Here is a 26,946-nt window from a genome sequence, read left to right on the forward strand (position 1 = left end):
ATAACACAAAAGGTAGATAGGACCCGGACAGAGTCAGGTTACAAAAGGATAGAAATAGGTTAAATGAATGAGGAAGAACATGGCAAGATATACATAAAATTTGTATAAGCGTGACGTTATTCCCTTTGGAAGGAAAATCAAAGTTGTACTTTCTAAAATTATGGGAGAATGGGAAATGCCAGCAGATGGATTTGGTTGTTTCCTTGTACAAAACTTACAAAAATCAATATTCAGCAGTTAGGAAAGCAAATGGCTCCTAATACAAAAGGGATCAGAGTATGAGAGTATTATACAAAAGGTACTGGTGAGACCATACCTGGAGTATGTATACAATTGTGGTTTCCTCACCCAGGAGTGAGTGCCACAAAGGCTCCCTTGACTTGCACGTATGAGGGGACTCTCCTACATAGAGAGATTGAGTAGTCTACACCTTTGTCTCTCAGTTTTCTAAACTCCCGAGAATAATGTCATTCAAATTTTTAAGGAGTTAGTTAAATTAGATATAGGTGGATGCAGTGACAACCTAGACTTCTGCTGAGGTTTCTCACCTGACATCTTCTCCTTCCTCTAAAGGTGACAGACATATTGTGCATTTCTCTTCCACCTCAGCTGCCTCCTTCCCTTCCTCACAGGTCTCCAGTGTCCTCTGCAATATCAAATTTGTCGAGTGAAATGAACAGACTAATGCAATATTAATCCCAACGCTGCCAAATACAGAAGAGCTTTAAGACCATATTTTGAGACAGGCAATTTGAAAAGAGACTGTGGTCACAAAGTTCCAACTCACTAGCTTGGCACAATTAGCTTCAAATTAATATTTCTTAGAACCCGGAGAGATACCCTGAGAAGATGATTGCTAGGGCAAAGACTAGCTGGGGGATAAAGAAACCTCACCTTTTCATACTTGTGCAGGAAGGTGTATCTTTCGATGGTGCTTTGCGATGCTCCATGGTTTAAGTCACTGAATTGATCCTCCAGGTGCAGCAGGTCCTCAAAATGAAAGGGATCATGTCACAAAGCAACTCAAAGCAGTAGCATCCAGACGGTCAGTCAGTCTATTCAGACACGGCGTATAACTACTCACCCATTTGAATCTCAATGTCTAAGTTACTACATTGAAGTAGTAAGGCAACAGGAACTATTGCTTAGGCATTAAGGAGCAGATACTGCCCAATCAATTCACATACTGTCTGAGGTTCACTGGGTGTCACACACAACTGATTCAGAAAGACTAGAGTTCAGAGAAATAAGCCTGTTGTCCAAGCTTACACCACAGAGCACTGCTGAGGAGGTGCCGGACTGTCAGAGGAGATAATACATTAGGCCAAAACAGTCTTCTCAGCTAAAGGATCTCAGAATCTACTCAAACAGCAGCGGAGTAAAAATAAAGGTTGGCCTTTATTGGTTTTCAACCAACAATTATTAGAACAGATTATCTGGTCATTTATCTCAGAGATGTATCTCATTGAAATGTAAAATAGTTATAGTTAGGTGGTGAACATGTCTGTGGGATCCTGTTTGCATAAATCACCTGCCATATGCCTTTTGTTACCACATTCACTACATAGAAAAGAAAATCATTTGGAACATGCTGAGATTGTAAATGGCATTATGCAGAAGTAAACTCTCTCTTTATCTAACCCTTTTTGTTCACTCTGTGACTGATTCTCATGAGTTAATTGGACTCAGGCAAAGTTGCAAAATTGGAATCAATGAAAGAATATTCCAAGTATGAAACAGTTACAGAGGTGTTCAGCAGCATATTTAATAAATGTTAAGAGAGTGTAATGAAGAAAGTATACCCAAGTTGGATACAATAATTCATCAGTTCTTTGTTCCTTATCCCACTCTACCTATACCATTAAAAATCACAGAACACCAGGTTATAGCCCAACAGGTGTATGTGGAAGCACTAGCTTTTGGAGCGCTGCTCCTTCATCAGGTGCTTGTGCAGAATAAGATCTTAAGACAGAATTTATAGCAAAGGTCTACAGTGTGATACAACTGTAATTATATATTGAAAAATACCTGGATTGTTTGTTAAATCTCTCACCTTTTAGAATGACTATGTTGGTTTCAGTTCTTTCATACGTAAATCCCAGAACTTCTTTTTAAAAGTTACATTCTCAAGTGAAGTTTAACAATAAGTGCCATGTCAGCTCAGATAATGCACTGAAGGTGTGAGGTCCCCTGTGTGAGACTGTCTGTGCCCCAATGTTCAGGCTGATCCTACTTCTAAAAAAAGGGATTTACAGAATCTTACATGGATGGATTAATGACCTTATATTCTGCAACCAGCCGATGAAGGAGCACTCTCCCAAAGCTAGTGCTTCCAAATAAACCAGTTGGACTATAACCTGGTGCGGTGTGCTTTTTAAACTTTGTCCACCCAGTACCTCCAAATCATATCCATTTACATCAGTTTTTTTTGTGGTGAAGTATGTAGAGCTTTGGTGCTGCTGGGATATGACGCAGGGACTTTCCAGAATCTAAGGATACTTGAAAGAAATTTTATCATTGCATTTTTTTCTGAATTCATTCATGGTATACAGGCGTCACTAGCTGGACCAGCATTTATTGCCCATCCTTAATTGCCCAGAGGGCAGTTAAGAGTAAATCACATTGCTGAGGGGCTAGAGTCATATACACCAGACCAGATAAGGGTGGCAGATTTCCTTTCCTAAAAGACACCATTGAATCAGATAGATTTTTCAAACAATCAGCAAAGGTTTCATGATCATCATTATCATAGAAATCATAGAATCCCCACAGTGTGGAAGCAGGTCATTTCACCCATCGAGTCCACATTGACTCTCTGAAGAGCACCCCACCCCAGACCACCAGATCCTTATATCCCTACATTTCCCATGGCTAATCCATCTACCTTGTACACCCCTGAACACTATGGGCAATTTAGCTTGGCCAATCCACCTAACCTGCACATCGTTGGACTATAGGGGGAAACTGGGGCATCCGGAGGAAATCCACACAGACACGGGGACCATATGGTAGCTCCACACAGGCAGTCAGCCAAGGCTGGATAGAATCAGTGTCCCTGGCATTGTGTAGCAACAGTTCCAACCACTCTGCTATTGTGCAGCAGAAACTCTTACTTCCAGATTATTATTAGATTCAAATTCCACCATCTGCCATGGTGGCATTCAAACCCAAGTCCTCAGTATTTGGGTCTCCCGTTTAAAACACTAGTGAGCTCGTGGTGACCATGACGCCATTGCCTATCCACTGTTTTTGTATTGTGATAGAAGGTGTGTGATTTTTACATATTTTAATATTATTTATTTTTGAACTTTTTAAAAATTTAAATAGAAGCATATTGGTTGTGCGTGTGAAGGGGTTTACTGTTAACTTGCAAGTATTGCTGTAGCCATGATAATTTTTTTTGACAAAGACAGCAAGATAGATTTCCTGAAAAATAATGAGTTTTTGTTTACCTTGGGAAGAATTTCATGAGTGAACAATGCACACAGTTGTGAAATACACTCCAATTTAGAAGGTCTGGGATTGATTACTTGGTTTTGATCAGGGGAAATTAGCTGGAGGAGAAATCTTAATTTAATTTGAGCTTGAGCTGTTCTGCAGGGCTCTTAGCTGAAGCTACATGTGTAAAACAATAGTCTTTGGTCATTTGGAATTGTCAAAAACAGGTTACCTCAGTGCAAGACATTTAGTACAAGTTCCAGATCAGAATAGTTTGGTTAAAACCCTGAAGGAGTCATTTGACATAAAGTTTGAGCTGAGTTATACGGCTACTCCAAAAAGAAGCTACCCTATTCTACTGACTAGGAGTTGAAGCTATAGTTAAATTAAACCCTAGTAGAGCAATACAGAAGGGAAATCTTTCCAGTGTGAGTACAATAAAGGGTCGCATTTTGGAATTAACTGGATTGTAGTTTTACTGTGTATTTCAATATCTTTACATATTTTATGTAAATAGTTTTGTTTATTCTGTTTTATCTTAATTGGCTTTGCATTATAAACTATGTTTTATTGTTAAAACTAAATCTGCAACATTGCATGCGTATATTTCAGTGAGAAAGTACCTTGTTCAAACCAAAAAAAAAAATCTATCAAGCTTGATTTCCATCTGGGATCTAATTTGTCCAGTAATAACTTCAGCTGGGATCATAGCAACAACCACTTCCTTTAATATCTGGGGTGCATCTCATCAGCTCCAGGAGAGTTATCAGCATTCAGCCCCATTAGTTTCTCTCATACGTTTTCCTCAAGTGATTGTTATTGTACTTATTTCTGTCCCTCTATTGCCCTTGACTGTTTAGTACCTTAAGAATGCTATTAATGTCTTCTAATGTAAAGTCTGAAGCAAAATATTTTTTTCAACTTCTTTGCCATTTCCTCATTCCCCATCATTATTTCTCCACACCCATCTCCAACCATTTTTCCTCAGTCCAGAACAAAAACAGTAGCAGAGGAAACAACATCCCCTAACTGGCGATCAAATATTGCCAAGCTTGGACAGCTGTAAACTTCACGGGCACAGAAAGTGGTGTAGATCATCCACTAGTGTCAACACCTTCAGCCATCTCAACTTGTCAAACCACTGGAAATAGATGCTCAAAGCCAAGAGAGTGGGGTTGGCCGTGTGCAATCCTTCCTCACTGTAATAAACACTTTGTATACCAAACCACTCAGGATATAAATACAGATCCTGTCAGATTCCAAAATGCACTTCTTTCATATTCACTCAAGCCATATATATTGCAGTCAAGACAAAGGAAAAGATACGAGAACTATTCTTAGCTCTTTCGAAATACAAATTGATCTGGAAAAATAAAAAAAAATCAACACTTCCCAAAACCAGAGCTTCTCTGTTTAGCAGGGAATGATTGCAATACAATATTGCAACATTGAGTTTAAAGCAAAACTCGCCTAACAGGGGAGAGCCAGTTAAAGTTACCTGCAGGCTACATTCTTCTGATTTGACAAGCCAAAGAGAGACAGGTGAAAGACAGATGTTGGCGTTGCTATCAAGTCTGTGATTGGAAGGTCTAAACACTCTCCCTAGGGTCGTAAATAACTTCATGACTCTACGGCTATTTCTTAAGAACATGCGGGCAATAATCAGTGCATACGCTCCAACCATGACTAACCAGAGGATAGTGAGGACAAATTCTATGAGAATCTGGACACAACTATTGTAAATGCGCCACAGGACAAGTTCATTATGATGAGGGGGGAATCTCACTGCAAAGACAGGAGCTGACTTTGGGGGATGATATTGTGGGGGTCAAAGGGTAGGGAAATACAACAGTAATGGAGACTTCTTTTGAGACTTTGCACTCACTGGATTACATCAGCCAGCAGCATTATCTTTAGACAGGCAAAGTAAAAAATACAAGGATACCCCCAGGATCTCAACTCTGGCATCAGATTGATTCATCACCCACAGAGCAACATAAAAGATGCCTGATCACCATCTTGATGAGAGGAGGGGAGTGCTTGACAGACCACAGGATACCTGTATTCCAAGCTGATATATGCTGTTTCATCAAAAAGACAACCATTAAACATGTACTAACAGTCCCCCACCCCATCCGCATAGAGAGCGAGATGTGTGGAAACTGGCATCTGCTAAGAACTGCAAATAACTGAGGCTCAGACTTGAAATAATGCCAATCTCCAAAGAAAACTCAAGTTGTTGATGGCACAATGCTATCGGTCAATCGTCAAGTCAACAGCAACCGGAAACGGCTGATAGTGTTTTGGGTCGGATCAACGAAAATTATGATAACATTAAGGAACTGCTAAGGATGAAAAAAGCTGCCAACTTGGGAACCAGATAAATCTGCAGCTGAGTGGTCACTCCAGGTGAACAAAAGCAACTGCAAAGGTGCACAGACAAACAGACCACAGAACTTCACCTCACAGAAGTATTTCTATAAAACTTTGAAAACCAAGATAATGCATGTCCACCACAGACTGGTAGGAAAAACTACCAAGGAAGTGATCACATATAGTGGCACTGCTTCCATCAAACAATCCAAACACTTGGTAAGATTGGTATTTCAAACCCAATTCAATCATGAGCTGCTTTATGGGCTCTGCTAGAAAGACAAGTTTTGATGTTGTAGTAGTCTTTAATGAAAAAAATAACCAGAAATCCTCTATTTAGAGAAGTGCACTATCAGAAAATTAATAGAATGCCATCTTTTATTGTGAGGGAAACTGAACGCAAGAGTAAAGAACTTATGCTTCAGTTATATAAGGCATTGTTAAGACTGCATTTGCAGTACAGCGCTGATTGCCGTACTTATGAAGGGATATTAATATATTATAAGCAGTTCAGAAAACATTTACTAGATTAATACCTAGAATGAGTAGACCACCACGAAGAAAGGCTAGACTGGTGTGAACACGATGGGATGAAAGCCCGTTATCTGTGCTGTAGATCTCTACGACTATGAGGCGAGACCCTCGAACCTCTGAAGTTTAGAAAAATCAGAGGTGACTTAATTGAAAAATAAAAGATCATGAGGATACTTAATGGAATGGATGCTGGGACGATCTAGAATTAAGGATCATAGTTTAAAAATAAGGAGTCACCCATTAAACAGAGAGATGAGGAAACAATGTTCTCTCAGAGCGTTGTCAGTCTGCGGAATTCCCTTCTTCAAAAGGCAATGGATGCAAAATCTTTATAATATTTTTAAGGTAGAAGTGGATAGAGTCTTGATTACCAAAGGAAAGGAAAGATTACCAGGAGGAATATGTAGGAATATAGAGTTTAGGTTAAAATCAGATCATATAGATCAGTTTGCGGCACAGGCAGAAAAATATCAGATGGAGTTTTATCCGGACAAATGTGAGGTGATGCAATTTGGAAAGTCAAGTACAGGTGGAAATCACAGAGTGAATGGCAGAACCATTGAGTGTTGATTTGATCGGTGTATGCAGCCCCACAGAACTCCACTAAAGGTGGCAGCGGACGTAGAGACGTTAGTGAAAAAGGCTATGGCATGCTGGCCTTCATTGGAAGGGGCATTCAGTATTAGGATAGAATTTCATAGAACTTTAGTTAGGCCACACTTGGAATATTGCGTACCAAGAAAATGTGGATGCTTTGGAGAGGATAAGGAAAAGGTTTACCCGGATGTTGCCAGGTAGGGGGGATTTTACCTGTGAAGAAAGGTTGGAGAGACCGGGTTTGTTCTCACTGGAACGCAGGAGATTGAGGGGGCAACCTGATAGAAATTTAAGATTGTGAATGGCACGGATAGAGTAGAAAGCATGAGGCTTTTCTCCCTCAGAGTGGAGGGGTCAAGGTGCGAGGGGGGTGGAGTTTAAAAGCGATGTGCGAGGCACGTTTTTCACACAAAGGGTAGCGAGTGTCGGGAGTGCACTGCCAGAAGTGGCGGTGGAAGCAGACACAAAAGCAGCATTCAAGCAGCACCTGGACAAATACATGAACAGGAAGGGAACAGAGGGATACTGATCCTGTCAGTGAAGATAGTTTTAAGATGGAAGGGCAAAATATGTTGGCGCAGGCTTGGGGGGCCCAAGGGCCTGTTCCTGGGCTGCACTGTTCTTTGTTATAGGTCAGTCAAGATCTGACTGAACAGCAGAGCAGGCTCAAAAGGATCGAGTGACCTGCTCTCGTTCCTTATTTGTATGCTCTACAGATAACAATATACACGTGATAAAGATACAATCTTTAATCACAATTGTTTTAAAGCTCTCTCCATGAGCTGAACCTCTAACAGAAGGTCTTTACCTGGTAACCCCTGTGCATGGTGACATGGCTTTGCATCCCCCGCAGACCATGATGAGGAAACACCTGTAGATGTGGGTGCATGAAGATATCAGGCATCACCTAGCACAGAGAGAAAGGGAAAGCCACTGTAAATTCCTTAATGCTTCACAGGTACATAGCTAACACACAAAACAATCAGCTAAAACATTATTGGAAGGTTATTGGAACTTAGAGAAAGTATACTGGAGTTCAATGTAGGCAAGTGTGAAGTGATTCACTTTGGTAAGAGTAACAAGATGGGGTACTGGGCTAATGGTCGGATACTTGGTAGTGTGGATGAGCAGAGGGATCTTGGTGTCCAGGTACACAGATCTCTGAAGGTTGCCACCCAGGTAAATAGTGCTGTGAAGAAGGCATATGGCGTACTGGCTTTTATTGGTAGAGGAATTGAGTTCCGGAGTCCTGAGGTCATGTTGCAGTTGTACAAGACTCTGGTGCGGCCGCATCTGGAGTATTGTGTGCAGTTTTGGTCATCATACTATAGGAAGGATGTGGAGGCACTGGAACGGGTGCAGAGGAGGTTTACCAGGATGTTGGCTGGTATGGTAGGAAGATCGTATGAGGAAAGGCTGAGGCACTTGGGGCTGTTTTCATTGGAGGAAAGAAGGTTTGGGGTGACTTGATAGAGGTGTACAAGATGATAAGGGGTTTAGATAGGGTTGACCATGAGAACCTTTTTCCACATATGGAGTCAGCTATTATGAGGGAGCATAGCTTTATATTAAGGGGTGGTAGGTATAGGACAGATGTTAGAGGTAGATTCTTTACTCAGCGAGTCGTGAGTTCATGGAATGCCCTGCCAGTAGCAGTGGTGAACTCTCCCTCTTTATGGACATTTAAACAGGCATTGGATAGGCATATGGAGGATAGTGGGCTAGTGTAGGTTAGGTGGGCTTGGATCGGCGCAACATCGAGGGCCAAAGGGCTTGTACTGCGCTGTATTTTTCTATGTTCTATGTTCCATACTTGATTAGACTGTTATCAGCTATGAGAAAATAGAAATACAAAAGACCAGAACTAGATTTTCTTCCCTCATTTAAAAAAGACAGATTAAGGTGCGATAATAAAGTAGTAACTCACAAAAATATGTACAAAAGAATTACAAAAAGGAACGGGTAGATTTTATTGGTTTAAAAATAAAGAATAAAGGGTCAATAGATATAAAATTGATTGCATTTTAAAACTAGAACCAGGAAATCAAAATCAAACATAAATAAAAGCAGTAAAATACTGGAAATCTTCAGATCTAGCTGGATCCAAGAAAAGAAAAATAGAATTATCAACAGGAAATGGTATCTGTTCTTTCTCCACAGATTTCCATATTTCTTTCTTAAAATTTCTTAATTAAGATTTTGCTTTGCCACAGGAGGACTGAAGGACAACCATCATGGTACTGTTATTCAAGAAGAGAGCAAGGGATAAACCAGGAAATTATGGTCAAGTTCCATCTCACCTCAATTGTGAGGAAACTACTGAAATCACTTCTGAGGGGCAGAATTAGCCTGCGCTTGAAGAGGCAGGGATTAGTCAAGGACAGCCAGCATAGTTTTGTTATGGGGAGGTCATGTCTGATCAACATGATTGAGAATTCAAAGAGTTAATAAGGTGTGTAGTTAAGGCAATGGATTTTGTGTTACCTATTTGGGTCTTCAGCAAAGCTTTTGATAAGGTTCCACATGGAATATTGACAGGATATCTAACAGTCCTCAGGGTCCAAGGAAATTTGGTTAATTGGATCCAGAATTAGCTGAGTGACAGGAAGAAGAGGGTGATGGTTGAAAGATGTGTTTGTAACAGTAAGCCTGTGTCCAATAGGGTTCTGCAAGGATCAGCATTGGGGCGCTTGTTGCTCGTGACGTAGATAAACAATTTATGTTTGAATGTAGGAGGGACGATCAGTAAACTTGCAGAAGCTCAAGGTACAAGTGCCACTCCAGGACTTGGAAGGCCAAGGAAAGTATAATCACAATACAGCCAAACAGACTGAGCATCACTTCCAACAAATGGAAGAGACATCTAGTCACTCAAGTCATTCACAAGGATGCAAATGGGATCAGAAGATCCACTTAGTAGCTAGATGGAAGAATTCCCCAGCTCTAGCTAGAGGATAGAACCAGTCAGCTTGGAGGATTAAAAGTTATCCAGTTGAAAAGAAAAAGAAAGCAAGGCTGAGAAAAGCTTTCGACTGATTCCTCAAAAATGAGATGTCCATTTAAGGAAAAGGGTAAAGTATAAATCTAGAGGGAGATTGTGCGTCGTTGAAAAGTTACATGCAGGATCTTTCCACAGTTTAAAGCACAAGTTGTCTATGTACTGCTGATGCAATATTGCTTTTCACAGAATCCCTAGAGTGTGGAAACAGGGGTCATTTAGCCTAACAAGTCCACATCAACCCTCCAAAAGAGCAACCCACCCAGACCCTATTACTCTACATTTACCCCTAACGCAACTAGCCTATATATTCCTGAACACTATGGGCAAACTAGCATGGCCAATTCACTTAACCTGCACATCTTTGGGTTGAGAGGGGAAACTGAAGAAGAAACCCGTGCAGACACAGGGAGAATGGAAACTCCCAACAGACAGGCATCCAATGCTGTAATTGAACCCGGGTCCTTGGCGCTGAGACAGCCGTGCTAACCACTGAGCCACTTTCATACTTTGTTTTATTACAATAAAAGTCAGAAAACATCTTAAATACTTTTGAAATCTTGTTTGTGATCTTTCAGTTGGTCACTGGAATTTCAAATATATTAAGTTAACAAACTTGAGGATTATAAACAGTTAACAAACGCCAGGACCACTGTTTGTTTTTGAGATACAATATATTACACACTTAAACTCCACTGTGAAACTTGTATTACTCGATCTTTATAATGTTAAAAATCACACAACACCAGGTTATAGTCCAACAGGTTTAATCGGAAGCACACTAGCTTTCGGAGTGACGCTCCGTCATCAGGTGATAGTGGAGGGCTCAATCCTGACACAGAATTTATAGCAAAAATTTACTGTGTGATGTAACTGAAATTATACATTGAAAAATTGATTATCTGTTAAGCCATTCACCTGTTAGAATACAGTGTTCGTTTCACTTCCGAAAACTAGTGGAAGAAGCCTTGCTCCGAAAGCTAGTGTGCTTCCAATTAAACCTGTTGGACTATAACCTGGTGTTGTGCGATTTTTAACTTTGCACACCCTAGTCCAACACCAGCATCTCTAAATCGATCTTTATAGCAAGCAAACTTTATCCTGAATAGTTCCATCATTTTTGATTACTTAGACCTGCAAAAGTTACCATTATAAAACTATCAATGGAAATTCTGTTGAATTGGTCTGTTCATAGTTCAACTGATTTTCATTTCAGATGTACAGTTTAAAATATCTGATGAACAAAATTCACATAGCATTTTAAATTTTCCACACGTTATACATTCTGGCCCTTACCTTTAAACCGACACCTCAATCAAACGGACAGTGAAACTTAAAAGTTTATTCTCCAACTAATTATTCAGTTTATTCATGAAAGGAACATCTTTTGCATCCACCTAAGCTGGCTGAGGGAAGCACTATTATCTGGAAGCACACACTTCTCCATTCCTCACAGTCCTTTCAAAGTACTTTAAAATGTGAAATGTATGGCACTTCCAGCCCCTAACAGTGTATCTGTGGACCAAGAACAGCATCGGGGAGATTTGCTAGCTATAAAGTGACAGTGCATAATCTAACCTAATCGAATCATCCATTCAAATATTCTGCTGGAAGGTGCACAGGGTGGGATGCTCCTTAGCTTTCCAATTGCTTCAACTGAGTTGTGTTTCATGTAAGATGCATCTGAACTGCTTGTGCAATGTTTAGAATTGTTAGCAGCTTTGCCCAGAGAAAGAAACAAAATTAACTGGTGGGACTGTCAACATAACTTAGCAAGTATACTGTAACATCGAACTGGACTTATCAAAGCCGATTGCTAGGTTAGTGGATATTATTAGCTCTATTTACTCCAATTATTATACATGAAATGACAATTACATATTAACCTGCAGTTGCCGGTTTATGTTGATTTGTCAAAAGAACAGTCTCAGAAATGAAACGGTTATAAAATAAAATTCCACGCCTATTGGTTTCTTCCTGAAACTTATCAATGCAAGAAATGTCTAAACCGACATTTGAAGAATTTGTAAGACAAGTAGAAATGTGGGATCATTGGTTTAAAATTGCTGAAGTTAGAGAAACATTTGGATTACTGAATAATTCAGAAATAGTATTCCTGCAAATCTAAAATAAAATTAGAACAGTGTGCAGTATTAAAAGTCAGAGAAGCAGCACTTCTAACAGCCGTGATATCGCACACATGAGGAGGATTATGGTCAGATGAAAATCTACAAAATTGAAGGAATCGAACATCTGCAGATAGAATATATTATAGAATAAATAGAAGGGTTTCAAAGTAATAAATGAGGAAGTCTAGAGCTAAAAAAAAGTGCTTAATTAAATAAAATGCTTCTACTGTAAGATGATTGGACATATCAAAGCCAATTGCTAGCAGTAAAATGAGACCAATTGCAATTTTAGGAACACCAAAGAAATCTTCATAAAAGGAGAGGAAATAGATATTAAAATTAGCATAAGTACAAAGAGAAAATGTGGCATTAAACTATACTGAAAACAGAGAGATGACACCAGAAATGCATGTAATTTTTTCTCTCAATACTTAAAGAGAGAATCACTGGAGGTTCTGAACATTTCATCTCAAATGGAGATTTGAGAATTCTTTATGTTTCAACTCAAGAAAATAAACTAATAATGGACAGACTCTGCAGCAAGACAGTAACTGATGCTGGCTGATGAGACTATTTGTCTAGAGGGATTTATGAAGGAGAAAGTATTAATTGAGGGTATACATACAGTTTACAAACCAATTCCGTATACAGATATATGGAGAAATAATATGGAGGCACTGAGGTTAGATACTACAATACTTTTCCTTCAAAAAAACTACTGAAGTGACCTACAAAAGCCAATAAGCACTCAAAAACCAATGTGTGTTAATAGTTCAGAAAAACATCTTTGGATGTTCAGGATACTGACTTTTTGGATGTGTTAACTCCAGAAATATATCCTTGCAGATCCAATCCAGACAGAATTAACTCAAGTGAGGGAAGAGATGGACAATGACAATGTCCAATGGTGGTTCTGAAATAAGTTGTGTCACAGAACGTTTGTACTGATTATCACGTAGTCAATGTGGCAACAAAAGCAAACTCGTATCCTACTCAAAGATTGGAGGAGAACATTTAAAGAATTGGACATGCACAATTCATCATCAAAATTGATTTCCTAAAAGAATTTTGCCCAGTTCTGCCAAATGATAGAGCCAGTGAAATATCAGGTTTATAATAACAAAAGAACTTTATCAATTTAAAATCATGCCATTTAGAATAAAAAATGAATGCAATGTTCCAATAATCCAGTGAAGTCAACTGTATCGTTCACATCAATGACTTGGCTGTATTTAGCCTGAGCTGGGAAGAACATTTATGTTAATTGACTAAACGGGTTGATTGGCTACAAAAATATTGCTTTCAGATTTGTCTAAAAGTGACTTGTTTGTACCACACTGTAAGATAATGCCATGTAGCACCTAGTGAAGTAAAAGGAAGGGTTATTTTGGATTTTCCCATGTCTAGGACAAAATGTGAAGTTATGTGATGTGTTTGGCACGAGTGGACTTCATCTTTGGTTTGTTCCAAACTTCAGCTTTGTGTGTTTCTCAGACAAATTTGTTTAACTGAAGTAAAAAATTTGAATAGATACAAAAATGTCACGAGTTTAACAAAATGAAAACTGTGCTGTTAACTACATGCACTTTGGCAGCACTAAATTACAAGAAGCCATTTCAACTGGCTGTCAACTCTAGTGACATTGGTGTGGGTGTTGTTTGACTACAAGTTGGCAAAATTGGCAAATTACCGGTCAGCTATTTTTTTTGAAAAGAAAACTGAATACTTCTGTAGACATGTATTTAATGATAGAGAAAGAGATATTGAGAACTGTATTGAATCAATGTTATGAACTATGTGGGAGAAATTTTCCTTTAGATGAATCACAACCCTTTGATTTGTTTTGGGAAATGTCAGAAAACAACTTGCAGTCCCTTTGATGAAATTTAATAGGAACATAAGAATAGGAATATGCCATTCAGATCTTCAAGCCTGTTCTGCCATTCAATTATATCATGGCTATGGCCTAACTCCATCTGTCTACCTTTGGCCCATTTCCGTTAATACCTTTGCTTAACAAAAAAAAACATCTACCTCAGATTTGAAATTAACAACTGATCTCACATCCATTGCCATTTGTGGAAGAGAGTTCCAAAACATCTACCATCTTTTGTGTGTAGAAGTGCTTCCTAACATCTTTCCCAATTCTCAAACCCTGCCTCCTAGTTCTAGGATCTCCAAGCAGTACAAGCAGTTCATTTTTTCATCAATTCTGTCTTTGCCAGTTAATCGGCCAGCCATACAATTTAAAGATCTTTCATACATCTGGGCAACATTCTAGCTGATTCTTTAAAAGGAACACATATTCAGGAAGCTGCACACCAAGATGGAAATGGCCGTATTAAAATGATGGTTATTTTTAAACCTAGTGAATGTTTATGTCAAGATTATTATTACTGTTCATGTAATAACAGAAATAATTGTATAAAAGATTTTTTTGTGACAGGAAATGAGAGTACCTCTTAAGGATCCATTTTTATTCTTGGAAGTGTAGGTACAAGTGTGATTCAAGATGCATAATTTGTACACAATAAAACATGCTAATATAATTTGAGTTATGATTTTAAAAAGAGTGGAATATAGGGTTGGCTACTTTTCAGAAGGGTTTAAAATAAAAACTAGATTGGATAGTCCTACCAGAATAGTGACCTACTCCAGTATGTGCCAGACAGCATGGGTCCTTTGGAGGGTTAAATGGAAGACTGCTTAATATGTGCTAGATCTATGACATTAGAGGCTATGAGTTTGCTTTTGTATCAAGATAAGGAAGGATCAATATTAGATTTAAAAACGAAGATTTTAAGTCAGTTCAGAGGAGTTCTGACTGGTGGGTCAGAAGCAAATATAGTTGATTTCCTAGAAAAGGTGAATAGAATAATTCAGGGAAAGCACAATTTCTGGAATGGAAAAGTTTAATTTATGCAACACTTAAGAGTCTTTTCGTTAGAAATCTGCAGATTGCACAGAGCTAAGAAAATCTGAGCTCTCACTTTCTTAATACAGATGATTTCACACTTCACAACAAAGAACTGAGGAGAACAGTTGCATCAAACATAAATATTGATATAGAGGGGTAAATTCACTAGATTTGAATTCTTCATAAACTGGTGGTGTTGGGGAAATAAGTCAAAAAGGTGTTTTGCTGATAGTTAAAAGAAATAAAAGTCTTAAAACAATTTTATATCTTAATAATTTGATGTTTTATGGCTCATGTATCATAAACCTCTCCTATTGTTAAAGAGATTTTGTGGACTCGCGATTATGTTTCAGTGAAAGACCATGTTAACTAAAAATAAAGCAGTATAATCTATCAAGCCAGATTTCGTTCGGAGATCGGACTTATTCAGTAATACCATCAGCTGGGATTATAACATATAGCTTAATTAGATCAAATTATTTGCTCATTTGCAGGCAAATTGCTGATATGGGTTGGCTGTGCCAAAGAGATCATTTTTATTCTGCCGTTTGTATTTTGTACATTTATTTATCCAATTAGATAGACAGGCAATGCTACTGCCTCTCTGAACATGGAATCTATGTAGCCTTTGTATCAAGCTCTCAATCACACTCACCATATGGACTGGGGTGGACAGGTTATAGTCAAGATTAGAGAGTGGTGCTGGAAAAGCACAGCACGTCAGGGAGCATCCAAGGAGCCCTTCATCAGGAATGATTATGTAATTATGTTGTGATGATGTTTCTGAAAAGCTCAAATTTAAGTAGGAATAAACGTGCAAACCAAAGTTCAGTTCCTGCAGGCAGGTTTCCCTCACAGAAAACAGACAGATTGAAAGACTGCACTGTACATGTGTAACATTGAAAGTTATTTCACCTAGGAATACACAAAGTAACTTCTGAGAGGAAATGACTTTACAACATTAAGTTAAAATGGGATACAATCATAATTCCTAGGTTCATAAGTGAAATAGCTTGAAAGTGAAATAAAATGTAAAAATATCAATAACTATTATGGATTATGAAGAGATTTTAATTCACCAGGGTCCACCTAGTGACAGGCAATGGCCAATGCAGGCTGAACTACTTACACTGGCCAAGATCGATCAGTAGGTAGAGTCCAAGGCTTCACTGTGCAAGTTCAGAAAGACAGCCAGGAGAAAGTGGGCACAGGAGATTTTCAAGGTAATAGAGTGGGTGAATCACAGAGCTGGGGTGAGGAGGCAGCGAGGAGGGACCAGGGAGGGGACAAGAACTAAAAGGCAGCCAGGGAGACTGAGTGCTGAAGATGGGAAACATTGCAAGGAGGCAGAGGATACAGGAGGTTTATTGCAAACAATATTTAACTGAAATTGAAGTGTTAAATAAAAATACTGTTGCCACTTCATTTCATTAAATATACTGAACTTTAATTGAGTCAACTTTATGCAGGACCTTAATGTTGGATTTCTTAATGACTATTCATACTGATGGTCCCCTTCCCCAAAAACAATAAAGACTCAGTTAAAACAGAATTTGGAAGCAGAAATTGCTGGAAAAGCTCAGCAGGTTTGGTAGCATTTGTGACGAGTAGTCAAAGTTAATGTTTCGAGTCCAGTGACCCTTCCTCAGAACTTGGTAGGATTTTATATTTATTTCCTTAAATGTTCTTATTAACAGAAAAAAACCCCAAGTCTGTTCACGATAAACAGGAAAACTTCTCACTGGGAATATCTCTAAATCATATTTGCAATCTCTAGAGTGCCTCTAAATCTTTCTTTTAATATTCCAAAAGTACAGGCCAACTACTGTAAGTGAAGTCCATCTAAGAATCAAAAGAACTTGGATATTTTTATCTTTAAATATTAAACCCTATTGCTCGATTTGTTTTTGTTATGCTCAGATTGACCTGCATTGCAAGTTCAGGTCTCTTTAGAGTGGGAGCAGCAAAGAAAAGAAGGACACTTGTAGTGGGAACACGGTGGAAATGGCAGTATAATAAAGAGAGACCAGTCACAACTCTGGCCTATTCTTTCTCCTTTCAGCCCTTTACCACTCAATCATGGCTCACTTGGTTGTGACCTCAACTCCACTTTCTTCGTAGCCCTGAATCCCTGGACTCCGGCCCGTAAAAAGTCTGAATTTATTCAAGTCGGAGTGAGATGACAACCCAGCCTTCAATGCTTTCCAAGGGAGAGAATTCCACAGATTAACAATTCTGAGATTGCAACCACATAAATATAGGTAGTAAAGCAAGTGGTGAGAATGACACAGAGTCTCATGATGCCTGAAGTGAGTGGACATCAACTTAATGTGGGAAGATAGGAGGTTATTCACGTTGGCAGGAAGAATAGGGGAGCTGAATATTAGAGACAAAACTGCATAAAGCTGAAGCACAGGGGAATTTGGAAGTTCTCATTCATAAACCACAAAAACAGTATAAAAGTTCAGCAGGGAATAAACAGAAGCCTTTGGAGTACAAAAACAGGGAAGCCTTGCAAGACTATACAAGTCATTAACTCGACTATATCTAGAATATTGTGTCAAAAATCACACAGTGGGCTAAGTTCAACAGGTTTATTAGAAATCACATGCTTAGGGAGCCCTGCTTCTTCTTCAGGTAGCTAGTGAGAGAGAATATATCAGACACAGATTTTAAGTAAAAAACCAAAAGGTCATACAACTGATGCATGTATTGGAGAAACCAAGATGGCTATAAGTCTTTAATCATTTAGAATGGAGATGCAGGTTTTGAGTGATTAATGTGTAAATCCTAGAATTTCTTTCAAATCGCTACCCTAAGATAACTTGAGGTCTTATAAGTACAGAGGAACCGCGATTACCCGCACGAGATGGGCGGGCACTATTTCGTTCAGCTAATTGATTATTCGGATAATCGATTTTACCTTAAACAGGGGAAGTCATACTGGTCTGACGGTGTGCTCAACCAGAGAATTTGTTTAAATCTATAATTTTAATGGCCTGACATTTAAACAAACTAATCCTTGCAGTCCGTAAGTTACAGGTTAAAATGAGATGGATTTACCAGCACATAAATACTGCATATCAAATCCCAGCATTAAACAAGGTCCCGAACAGCTTCTGCGATCACAAGAGCATTTGCAGTTTCCAGGAACTCCGTCCCACGATAGAAAGACAGAACGTAAATGCCTCGCGCGTGTTTACATTCATGGCCATTTTAAAAAAATGAATGGCCCAGTAAAGTAACTGGAATACTGTAAAACACTAACTTTTGCCAAGGGCTGTGCAACAACCCTTAACTTAAAAAAAAACCTAATCGCTGATGCTTGAGCTGCTTGTGTTTTTGTTTTTGTCAGTGCTTTCACATGTTCTTCAGCACAGGTAAACCAAATACACTTGCCTCTGTGAGGCAACCTTTTGTGGGACCTTCAAATCTTCTTCAGATAATCCAATATTTGAATAATTCGATATTTGGAAAAATTGAGATACCTCTGTATAAAGGTGACATCACAGGTCAGACAACGTATTTAGGGGTGAAGCCTTGTTTCGAGCCTGTCTCTCAATCTGGAGTCAGACTGGTTTTATTTCCAAAGTAGGAATGTACAAAATGCCACATTGAGTGACTGTCCAGAGATTGTGTACTTTTCCAACAAAATAGAACGTATCAGCAAATACAAATGCACCCCTCGGGCGGTGGGGGAAAAGAGGGTGGGGAAGAGGGGAGATCGAATGGGGAGGTCACCTATAGTATGACACGAACCCAAGATCCTGGTTGAGGCCATCCTCATGAGTACCGAATTTGGCTATCACCCTCTGCTTGGCAACTCTGCATTGCTGTGTATCCGGAGGTCAGCCTTGGAGAACGGTCATCTGAAGATCTGAGAGGCTGAATGTCCTTGAAACTAAAGTGTCTCCTCACTGGGAAAGGGCATCCCTGAATGGCGGTTGTTGCGCAGTGTCCATTCATCATTTGGCGTAGTGCCTACATGGTTTCACTCATGTACCATGCCTCAGGGGATCTTTGCTTGCCATGTAGGAGATAAACAATGTTGGCCAAATCATATGAATATCTGCCATGCATGTGGTGGATGGAGTCCCCATGTGTAATGGTAGTTTCCATGTTGACACAATGACACAGGTTGCAGTGGTTGCCGTGACGTGGTTGTATGGTATTGCAGTCGATGTTGTCCTGAAGACTGAATAGTTTGCTACGAATAATGGCCTGTTTAAGATTTGGCGGCTGTTTGAAGGCAAGTGGTAGAGGCATAGGGACGATCTTGGTGAGTTGCTCATCTTCATTGATAAAGTGTTGTAGGCTGCAAACAACATGGAGTAGTCCCTCCACTCCCAGGAAGTACTAAACAACGAAAGGTATCCTATCGGTTGTATCAGTGTCTGTCTCCTGAACAGCTCATTACAGTTTTTCGCCATGGCACTTCAGAACTGGCAATTGATGAACTGAACATCGTATCCTGTCCTTGAGGGTGCCCTTCAAAGTCTTCTGGTGTCCGTCACATTCCTCATCTGAACAGACCTTGTGGATGCGTAGGACTTGTCTACGGGGATGGCTGTTTTAATGTGTTTAGGGTGGAAGCTAGAGAAGAGCAGCATCGTGAGGTTATCTGCGGCCTTGAGGTACTGAAGTGTCCGTCCCTGATGGAGATGCACGTGTCAAAGAATGACACTGGCTCCAAAGAGTAGTCCATGGTAAGTCTGGTAGTGGGATGAAACTTGCTGATATCACTATGTAGTTGTTTCCGGGATTCCTCATCATGAGTCCAAAGGAAGAAAAGTGTCGACAATGTATCTGGTGTAAAGCATTGGTCGGAGGTCCTCTGCAGAAAAGAACTCTCCCTTGAATTTGTACATAAAAATATTGGCAAATTTGATCCCCATGGCTGTTCTGTGTGTCTGACGAAGAACTGGTTGTCAAAGGTGAAGACATTGTGGTCGTGGATGAGTTGTAGGATGGTGACTGGAAATTGGCCTTGCACCTAAAATACATCGTTTGACCTAATATGTCACGTTTATTTGGATTAAAACCTCAAGCTATCACGGGACAGTGACTTCAAAGAAATTCCGGGATTTACACATTAAATCAGTCAAAACCTGCATCGCCAGTCTTACTGATTAAAGACTTAACAGCCAGCTGGGTTTGTTCAATACTTTCGCATCAGTATATACACAAGGTTGACCTTTTACTTATAAATTCTGTGTCAAACGTATCTCTCTCACCAGCTAACCGAAGAAGCGGGGCTCTGAAAGCTTGTGGTTTCAAATGAACCGGTTGGACTATAACTGACATTGTGTGATTTCTGATTTTGTCCACCCCAGTTCAACACCAGCACCTCCACATTGTGGAATACTGTGAACAGTTTTCATCTCTTACCCAAGGAAACATATATTGGCAGAGAGTTCAGAGAAGCTTCACTAAGTTGATTATGGCTTTGCAGTGATTTTCTTATGAGGAAAGGCTGAGTATGGTGTGCCTACACTCAATGGAGTTTAGAAGAATATGAGGAGATCTAATTGAATCATACTACATTCTCAGGGAGCTTGATGGTGTAGAGAATGAGAGGCTGTTTCCCCTTGTGGGAAAGTTTAGGATATAATCCTAGGAGTCACCCATGTAAGACAGAGATGAGGGGAAATGTCTTCTCTACAAGGGCAATGAATCTATGGAATTCTTTACCACAGAGAGCTCTTGAGGCTGGGTGGTTAAGTATATACACAAGGCTGAGATGACAGATTTTAAAATCAGTAATGGATACAAGCGGTATAGTTTGAGGCAAAGACACTGTTCTCTGTGGCCAGGATAGAGAGTCCCAAAGGCTACGTTGCCTGCCTGGTGCTCAGGTTTGGAATATCTCATCTTTGGCTGCAGTGGAAATTGGAGTGGGAGGGTAAAGATCTAGTGTTCACGGTCCACGTAGCTACCAACAATATAGCTAAAACTAGGGCAAAGGTTCTGCTAAAGGAGTATGAACAACAAGGAGCTGAATTAAAAAGCAGAATCAAAACAAAGGTAATAATTACTACCTGAGCCACAAGCTAATTGGCACAGAGTCAATAGATTAAGAAGGCAAATACTTGTCTGAAAGATTGGTGTGGGAGAAATGAGTTTAAATTCATGGGTCACTGGCACATGAAGGGGAAGAAAGGGCCTGTTCCGATGGCCGGTCTTCATCTGAACCGCGCATAGACCAGAGTCTCGTGAATTGCATGACTAGGGCTGCAGAAGAGTTTTAAACTACACGGGGGTAGAGGGTTACATTACAGGAGCAATTAGAAAGCTCAAAATAAAGGAGGAAGAAAGAGTGCAGAACACAGGAGCGGTTATTAAAGTGCACAGACTCAAATAGGACTGTGTTTGGAAAGGGTTAGCAGACAAACTTCAAGCATGCTGGGCAAACGAATGACAATGAGAAGGAGGATACGGTTAATACAGGACTGAAGGTGTTTGATCTGAAGGCACACTGTTTAGGGAATAAGGTAAATGAGCTTGGGATGCAGATCAAAATTGGCACGTATGATGCGGTGGGCATCATGGAGAAGAGGCTGCAAGGGGGATCAGGACTGGGAGCTGAATATTCAAGGAACAAAATCCTATCGAAAAAATAGGCAGGTGGGAAAAGGGGTGGGTTGCCTTATTAGCAAGGAATGAAATGACATCAAGGGCAAGAAACAACGCAGGGTTAGATGGTGTAGAATCTGTGTGGGTAGAGTTGAGGAACCGCAAAAGGTGAAAAAAACATAATTGGAGTTATGTAGAGGCCTCCAAACAGAAGCCAGGAGCTGGGTGCAAAATACACCAGGAGATAGAAAAGATGCGTAGGAAAGGCAAAGTTACAATGATCATGTGGGATTTCAATATGCAGGTGGATGGGGAAAATCAGGTTGGTAATAGATTGCAAGAAAAGGAATTTATGGAGTGTCTGTGAGATGGCTTTTTGGAGTAGCTCGCGGTGAAGCCTCCTCGGGAACAGGCAATACTGGATTTAATGTTGTGCAATGAGGCAGACTTGATAAGGGAGCTTAAGGTGAAGGAACCTTTTTGGGGGCAATGATCATAGTATGATTGAATTTACTCAGCAATTTGACAGAGAGAAGATAGAATCAAAGCTAACGGTATGATAGCTGAATAAAGGCAACTACAGAGGCATAAGAGAGGAGCTGAGTAGAACAGACTGGGAGAGGATGCAGCAGAAAAGACAATGGAACAGAAATGGCAGGAGTCTCTGGGAGTAAGTCAGGAGACACTGCAGAGATTCATCCCGAGGAAAAGTTAGCATGGTACAGGGAGAATGAGGCAACCAGGGCTGACTAGGGAAATCAAGGATAGCATAAAAGCAAAAGAGAAAGCATATAATGTGGTGAAAGACAGTGGGAAACCAAAGGATTGGGAAACTCACAAAGAGCACCAAAAAAAGTAAGGAGGGAGAAGATTAAATATGGGGGTAAGATGGCCAGTAATATAAAGGAAGACTGCAAGAGTTTCTTTCGATATATAAAGGGCAAAAGAGAGACAAAAGTGGACATTGGACTGCTGGAAAATAACGCTGGAGATATAGTAGAGGGGAAACAAGGAAACAGCTGAGGAACTGAATCATTACTTTTCGTCAGTCTTCACAGTGGAGGATACAAGTAATATCCCAAACATTCAAGAGAGTGAGAGGGAAGAGCTGAGTACGGTGTCCATCACCAAGGAGATAGTGTTAGAAAAACTGAATGGTCTGAAGGTGGATAAATCACCTGGACCAGATAGACTACACTCCAGAGTTCTAAGGGAGATGGCCGAAGAGATAGTGGAGGTGTTAGTGGGGATCTTTTGGGAGTCGCAAGAGTCAAGGAGAATCCCAGAGGACTGGGAAAATCGCTAACGTGACACACCCATTTAAACAAGGAGTAAAGCCAATGATGAAAAATTACAAATTGATTCATCTAACCTCGGTCAGGGGTAAGATCCTGGAGCCCATTGTGAAGGATGAGATTTCTGAATACTTGGAAGTGTATGGTGAAAGAGCACAAAGTCAGCATGGTTTCATCAAGGGGAGGTCATGCCTGACTAATCTGCTGGAATCCTTTGAGAAAGTATCGAGCAAGTTAGACGAAGGAGAGCCAACAGATGTTATCAATCTGGATTTCAAGAAGGCCTTTGACAAGGTGCCACACAGGAGGCAATTGAATAAGATAAGGGCCCATTGTATTACAGGCAAGGTGGATAGAAGCTTGGCTGTCTGGCAGAAAGCAGAGAGTGGGGATAAAAGGGTCCTTCTCAGGATGGCAGCTGATGACAAGTAGTGTTCCGCAAGACTCAGTGTTGGACCACAACTTTTCACTATATATTAACAATCTAGGTGAAGGAACCTAGGCCAGATGGTACAAAGATAGGTAGAGGGACAGGTCGCATTGAGGTAGTGGGGAAGCTGCAGAAGGATTTAGCAGTGAGGTTAAGCAATTCATCAACTTCACCAACACATTCTACCCTGACCTTAAATTTACCTGGACCATCTCTGATACCTCCCTCCCCTTCCTGGACCTCTCCATCTCCATTACTGATGACCGACTTGACACACTTTTTTTTTACAAACCCACGGACTCCCACAGCGGCCTGGATTACACCTCTTCCCATCCTACCTCTTGCAAAAATGCCATCCCGTATTCCCAATTCCTCCACCTCCGCCGTATCTGCTCCAGGAAGATCAATTCCACCACAGCACACACCAGATGGCCTCCTTCTTTAGAGACCGCAATTTCCCTTCCCACGTGGTTAAAGATGCCCTCCAACGCATCTCATCCACATCCCGCACCTCCGCCCTCAGACCCCACCCCTCCAACCGTAACAAGGACAGAACCCCCCTGGTGCTCACCTGTGCATAAACCAAATCATCCGCCAATATTTCCGCCACCTCCAAAAAGACCCCACCACCAGGGATATATTTCCCTCCCCACCCCTTTCCGCCTTCCGCAAAGATCGCTCCCTCCGTGACTACCTGGTCAGGTCCACGCCCCCCTACAACCCACTCTCCCATCCTGGCACCTTCCCCTGCCATCCCAGGAACTGTAAAACCTGCGCCCACACCTCCTCCCTCACCTCCATCCAAGGCCCTAAAGGAGCCTTCCACATCCAAAGTTTTAGCTGCACATCCACTAATATCATTTATTGTATCCGTTGCTCCCAATGCGGTCTCCTCTACATTGGGGAGACTGGGCGCCTCCTAGCAGAGCGCTTTAGGGAACATCTCTGGGACACCCGCACCAATCAATCAACCACACCGCCCCGTGGCCCAACATTTCAACTCCCCCGCCCACTCTGCCGAGGACATGGAGGTCCTGGGCCTCCTTCACAGCCGCTCTCTCACCACCAGACGCCTGGAGGAAGAACGCCTCATCTTCCGCTTTGGAACACTTCAACCCCAGGGCATCAATGTGGACTTCAACAGTTTCCTCATTTCCCCTTCCCCCACCTCACCCTTGTTCCAAACTTCCAGCTCAGCAGTGTCCCCATGACTTGTCCGGACTTGTCCGACCTGCCTATCTCCTTTTCCATCTATCTACTCCACCCTCACCCCTCCCCCACTCACCTCTTGTACTCTGCTACTTTCTCCCCACCCTCCTCTAGCTTATCTCTCCACCCTTCAGGCTCTCTGCCTTACTTCCTGATGAAGGACTTTTGCCCGAAACGTCGATTTTGCTGCTCCTTGGATGCTGCCTGAACTGCTGTGCTATTCCAGCGTCACTAATCCAGAATCTGGTTTCCAGCATCTGCAGTCATTGTTTTTACCTTGCAGAAGGATTTAGACAGGTTAGGAGAGTGGGCACAGAAATGACAGATGGAGTACAATGTGGCAAAGTGTGAGGCCATGCGTCGTGGTAGGAAGAATAGAGGCATGGACTATTTTCTAATTGGGGAGAAAATTCAGAAGTCTGATTTGCAAAGAGACTTGGAGTTCTAGTCCAGGATTCTCTCAAGGTAAACTTGCAGGATGAGTCAGAAGTTAGGAAGGCAAATGCAACGATGGCGGTTATTTTGAGTAGACTTGAATATAAAGTAGGGATGTACTTCTGAGGTTCTGCAAGAATCTGATCCAACCATATTTAGAGCATTGTGCACAGTTTTACGCCCCATATCTCAGGACGGATGTACTGACCCTGGAGCATGTTCAGAGGAGGTTCACGAGAATGGTCTCAGGAATGAAATACTTAACATACGAGGAATGTTTGAGGTCTCTGCATCTATACTCAATGGAGTTTAGAAGGATAAGGGGCATCTTATTCAAACTTATAGAAAACTGAATGGCCTGCACAGACTGAATGTTGGGAAGATGGTTCCATTGGTAGGAGAGACTAGGACTTGAGGGCACAGTAAAGGGAAGACCTTTTAGAACAGAGATAAGGAGAAACTTCTTCAGCCAGAGGGTGGTGAATTTCTGGAATTCACTGCCACAGAAGGCTGTGGCTGCCCAGATCATTGAGTAGGTTTATGACCGAGGTAAATACATTCTGATTGTCAAGGGAATCAAGGGTTACAGGGGGAAAGCAGGAGAATGGGGTTTAAAAACTTATCAGCCGTGACTGAATGGCGGAGCAGACTCGATGGGCTGAATGGCCCAACTTCTGCTCCGATATCTTATGATCTTACAGTCTTATAGTATGGGGAACAGTGGAGTTCAAGATTCTCAGATCATCCATGATCTCAATGAATTGCAAGACAGACTTGCTGGACTGAGTGGCCTACATTTTATGCTCGAAGAGAAAAATCATATCCTTCGGTCAGACTTGGAAGGGAGATGTGTCTCTTAAATGGTGTTCCCTGGTTCTGGTCTCCTCCACCAGGGAAAAAAAAACCTTCTGTATCGACTCTATACAGTCCCGTCAGGATTAGAACATTCACAGAAAATAACAACTGTAGTAACTCATTCTAGTTTTAACTCTCACTCAACTCCAGTTACATCTTCATAGAAGTCCTGTAGATTCCATGTGCCAGTTACAATAGAAACAGCAGAGTACATCAGATTAATACGTGGTTGGAGAAAAGGGCTTCCGATTCCTGGAACATTAAGACTGGTAAATCTCGTACAAACTGTATAGGTCACATCTGCACCTATATCCTAGGATGAGTATCTGCTAGGGTTAGGACGGGTTCAAACTAGAGAGCCAGGGTAGTGGGAACCTGAGCAGGGTGACAAAGGAAAGAGAAACAAGGATGGTAATTAAAAAGTACAGTTAAATGCAAAAACAGTAGACCTGGTAATTTAGGTGAGAGGAAAATGGGACAACAGTGCAGAGAAATATTAGGATGATTAAAAATTGCTAAAAGACAAGCCTATAAAATCTTTGTATCTGAATTGACAAAGCATTCAGAGTAAGATAAACCATCTGACCTTACATATTGAGGTAAATGGATATGATCTAGTTGTCATTATGGTGACATAGTTACAAGGAGATCAGAACAGGGAACTTAACATTCAGGAATAATTGACCTTTCAGAAAGACAGTAGGGATGGAAAAGGTGGTGGAATACCACTGTGAATAAGAGGTGAAATGAAGACAGTTGTGAGTAATGATCTAGGCTCAGATGATGTAAAGTTAATTTGGGTAGAGGGAAGGGAGAGAAGACACTGGTAAGGGTAGCGTACAGACTCCCAAACACTAGTCACACTGTGGGAAAGGGTATAAATCAATTAATAATTGCAGCATGTAAAAGGAATACAGCAATAATTATGGGTGACTTTCATCTTCATGTTGATTGGTTAATCAAACTGGAAACAGCAACTATGACAACAAATTCATTCAGTGCTTTAGAAATAGCTCTCCTTAAAAAATGTGTCACGGAGGCAGCTGGGAACCAGGCTATGTTGGATCTGGTAATGCGTAATAAGGCAGGTTTAATAAATGGCACAGTGGTTAGCACTGCTGCCTCACAGCGCCTGAGACCCGGGTTCATTTCCCAACTCAGGC

General features: G+C 40.9%; 1 protein-coding gene across 7 annotated transcripts in view; it reads right to left on the reverse strand.

The window, feature by feature from the left end:
• LOC132829036 (E3 ubiquitin-protein ligase arkadia-C-like) overlaps positions 1-26,946 on the reverse strand; it is a 93,861-nt gene that overhangs the window by 18,809 nt on the left and 48,106 nt on the right. For 6 of the 7 annotated variants that reach the window (XM_060846311.1, XM_060846312.1, XM_060846315.1 and 3 more), the window contains exons 11-13: positions 7,751-7,849; positions 895-990; positions 549-646 (exon numbers count right to left, since the gene is read on the reverse strand). In XM_060846311.1, the coding sequence (XP_060702294.1) occupies positions 549-646; positions 895-990; positions 7,751-7,849 (293 nt within the window). The remainder of the gene's footprint in view (positions 1-548; positions 647-894; positions 991-7,750; positions 7,850-26,946) is intronic. The other variant, XM_060846316.1, reaches the window with a different exon arrangement.

This window comes from Hemiscyllium ocellatum, chromosome 28 (genome assembly GCF_020745735.1).
Source record: "Hemiscyllium ocellatum isolate sHemOce1 chromosome 28, sHemOce1.pat.X.cur, whole genome shotgun sequence".
Lineage (NCBI taxonomy): Eukaryota > Metazoa > Chordata > Chondrichthyes > Orectolobiformes > Hemiscylliidae > Hemiscyllium > Hemiscyllium ocellatum.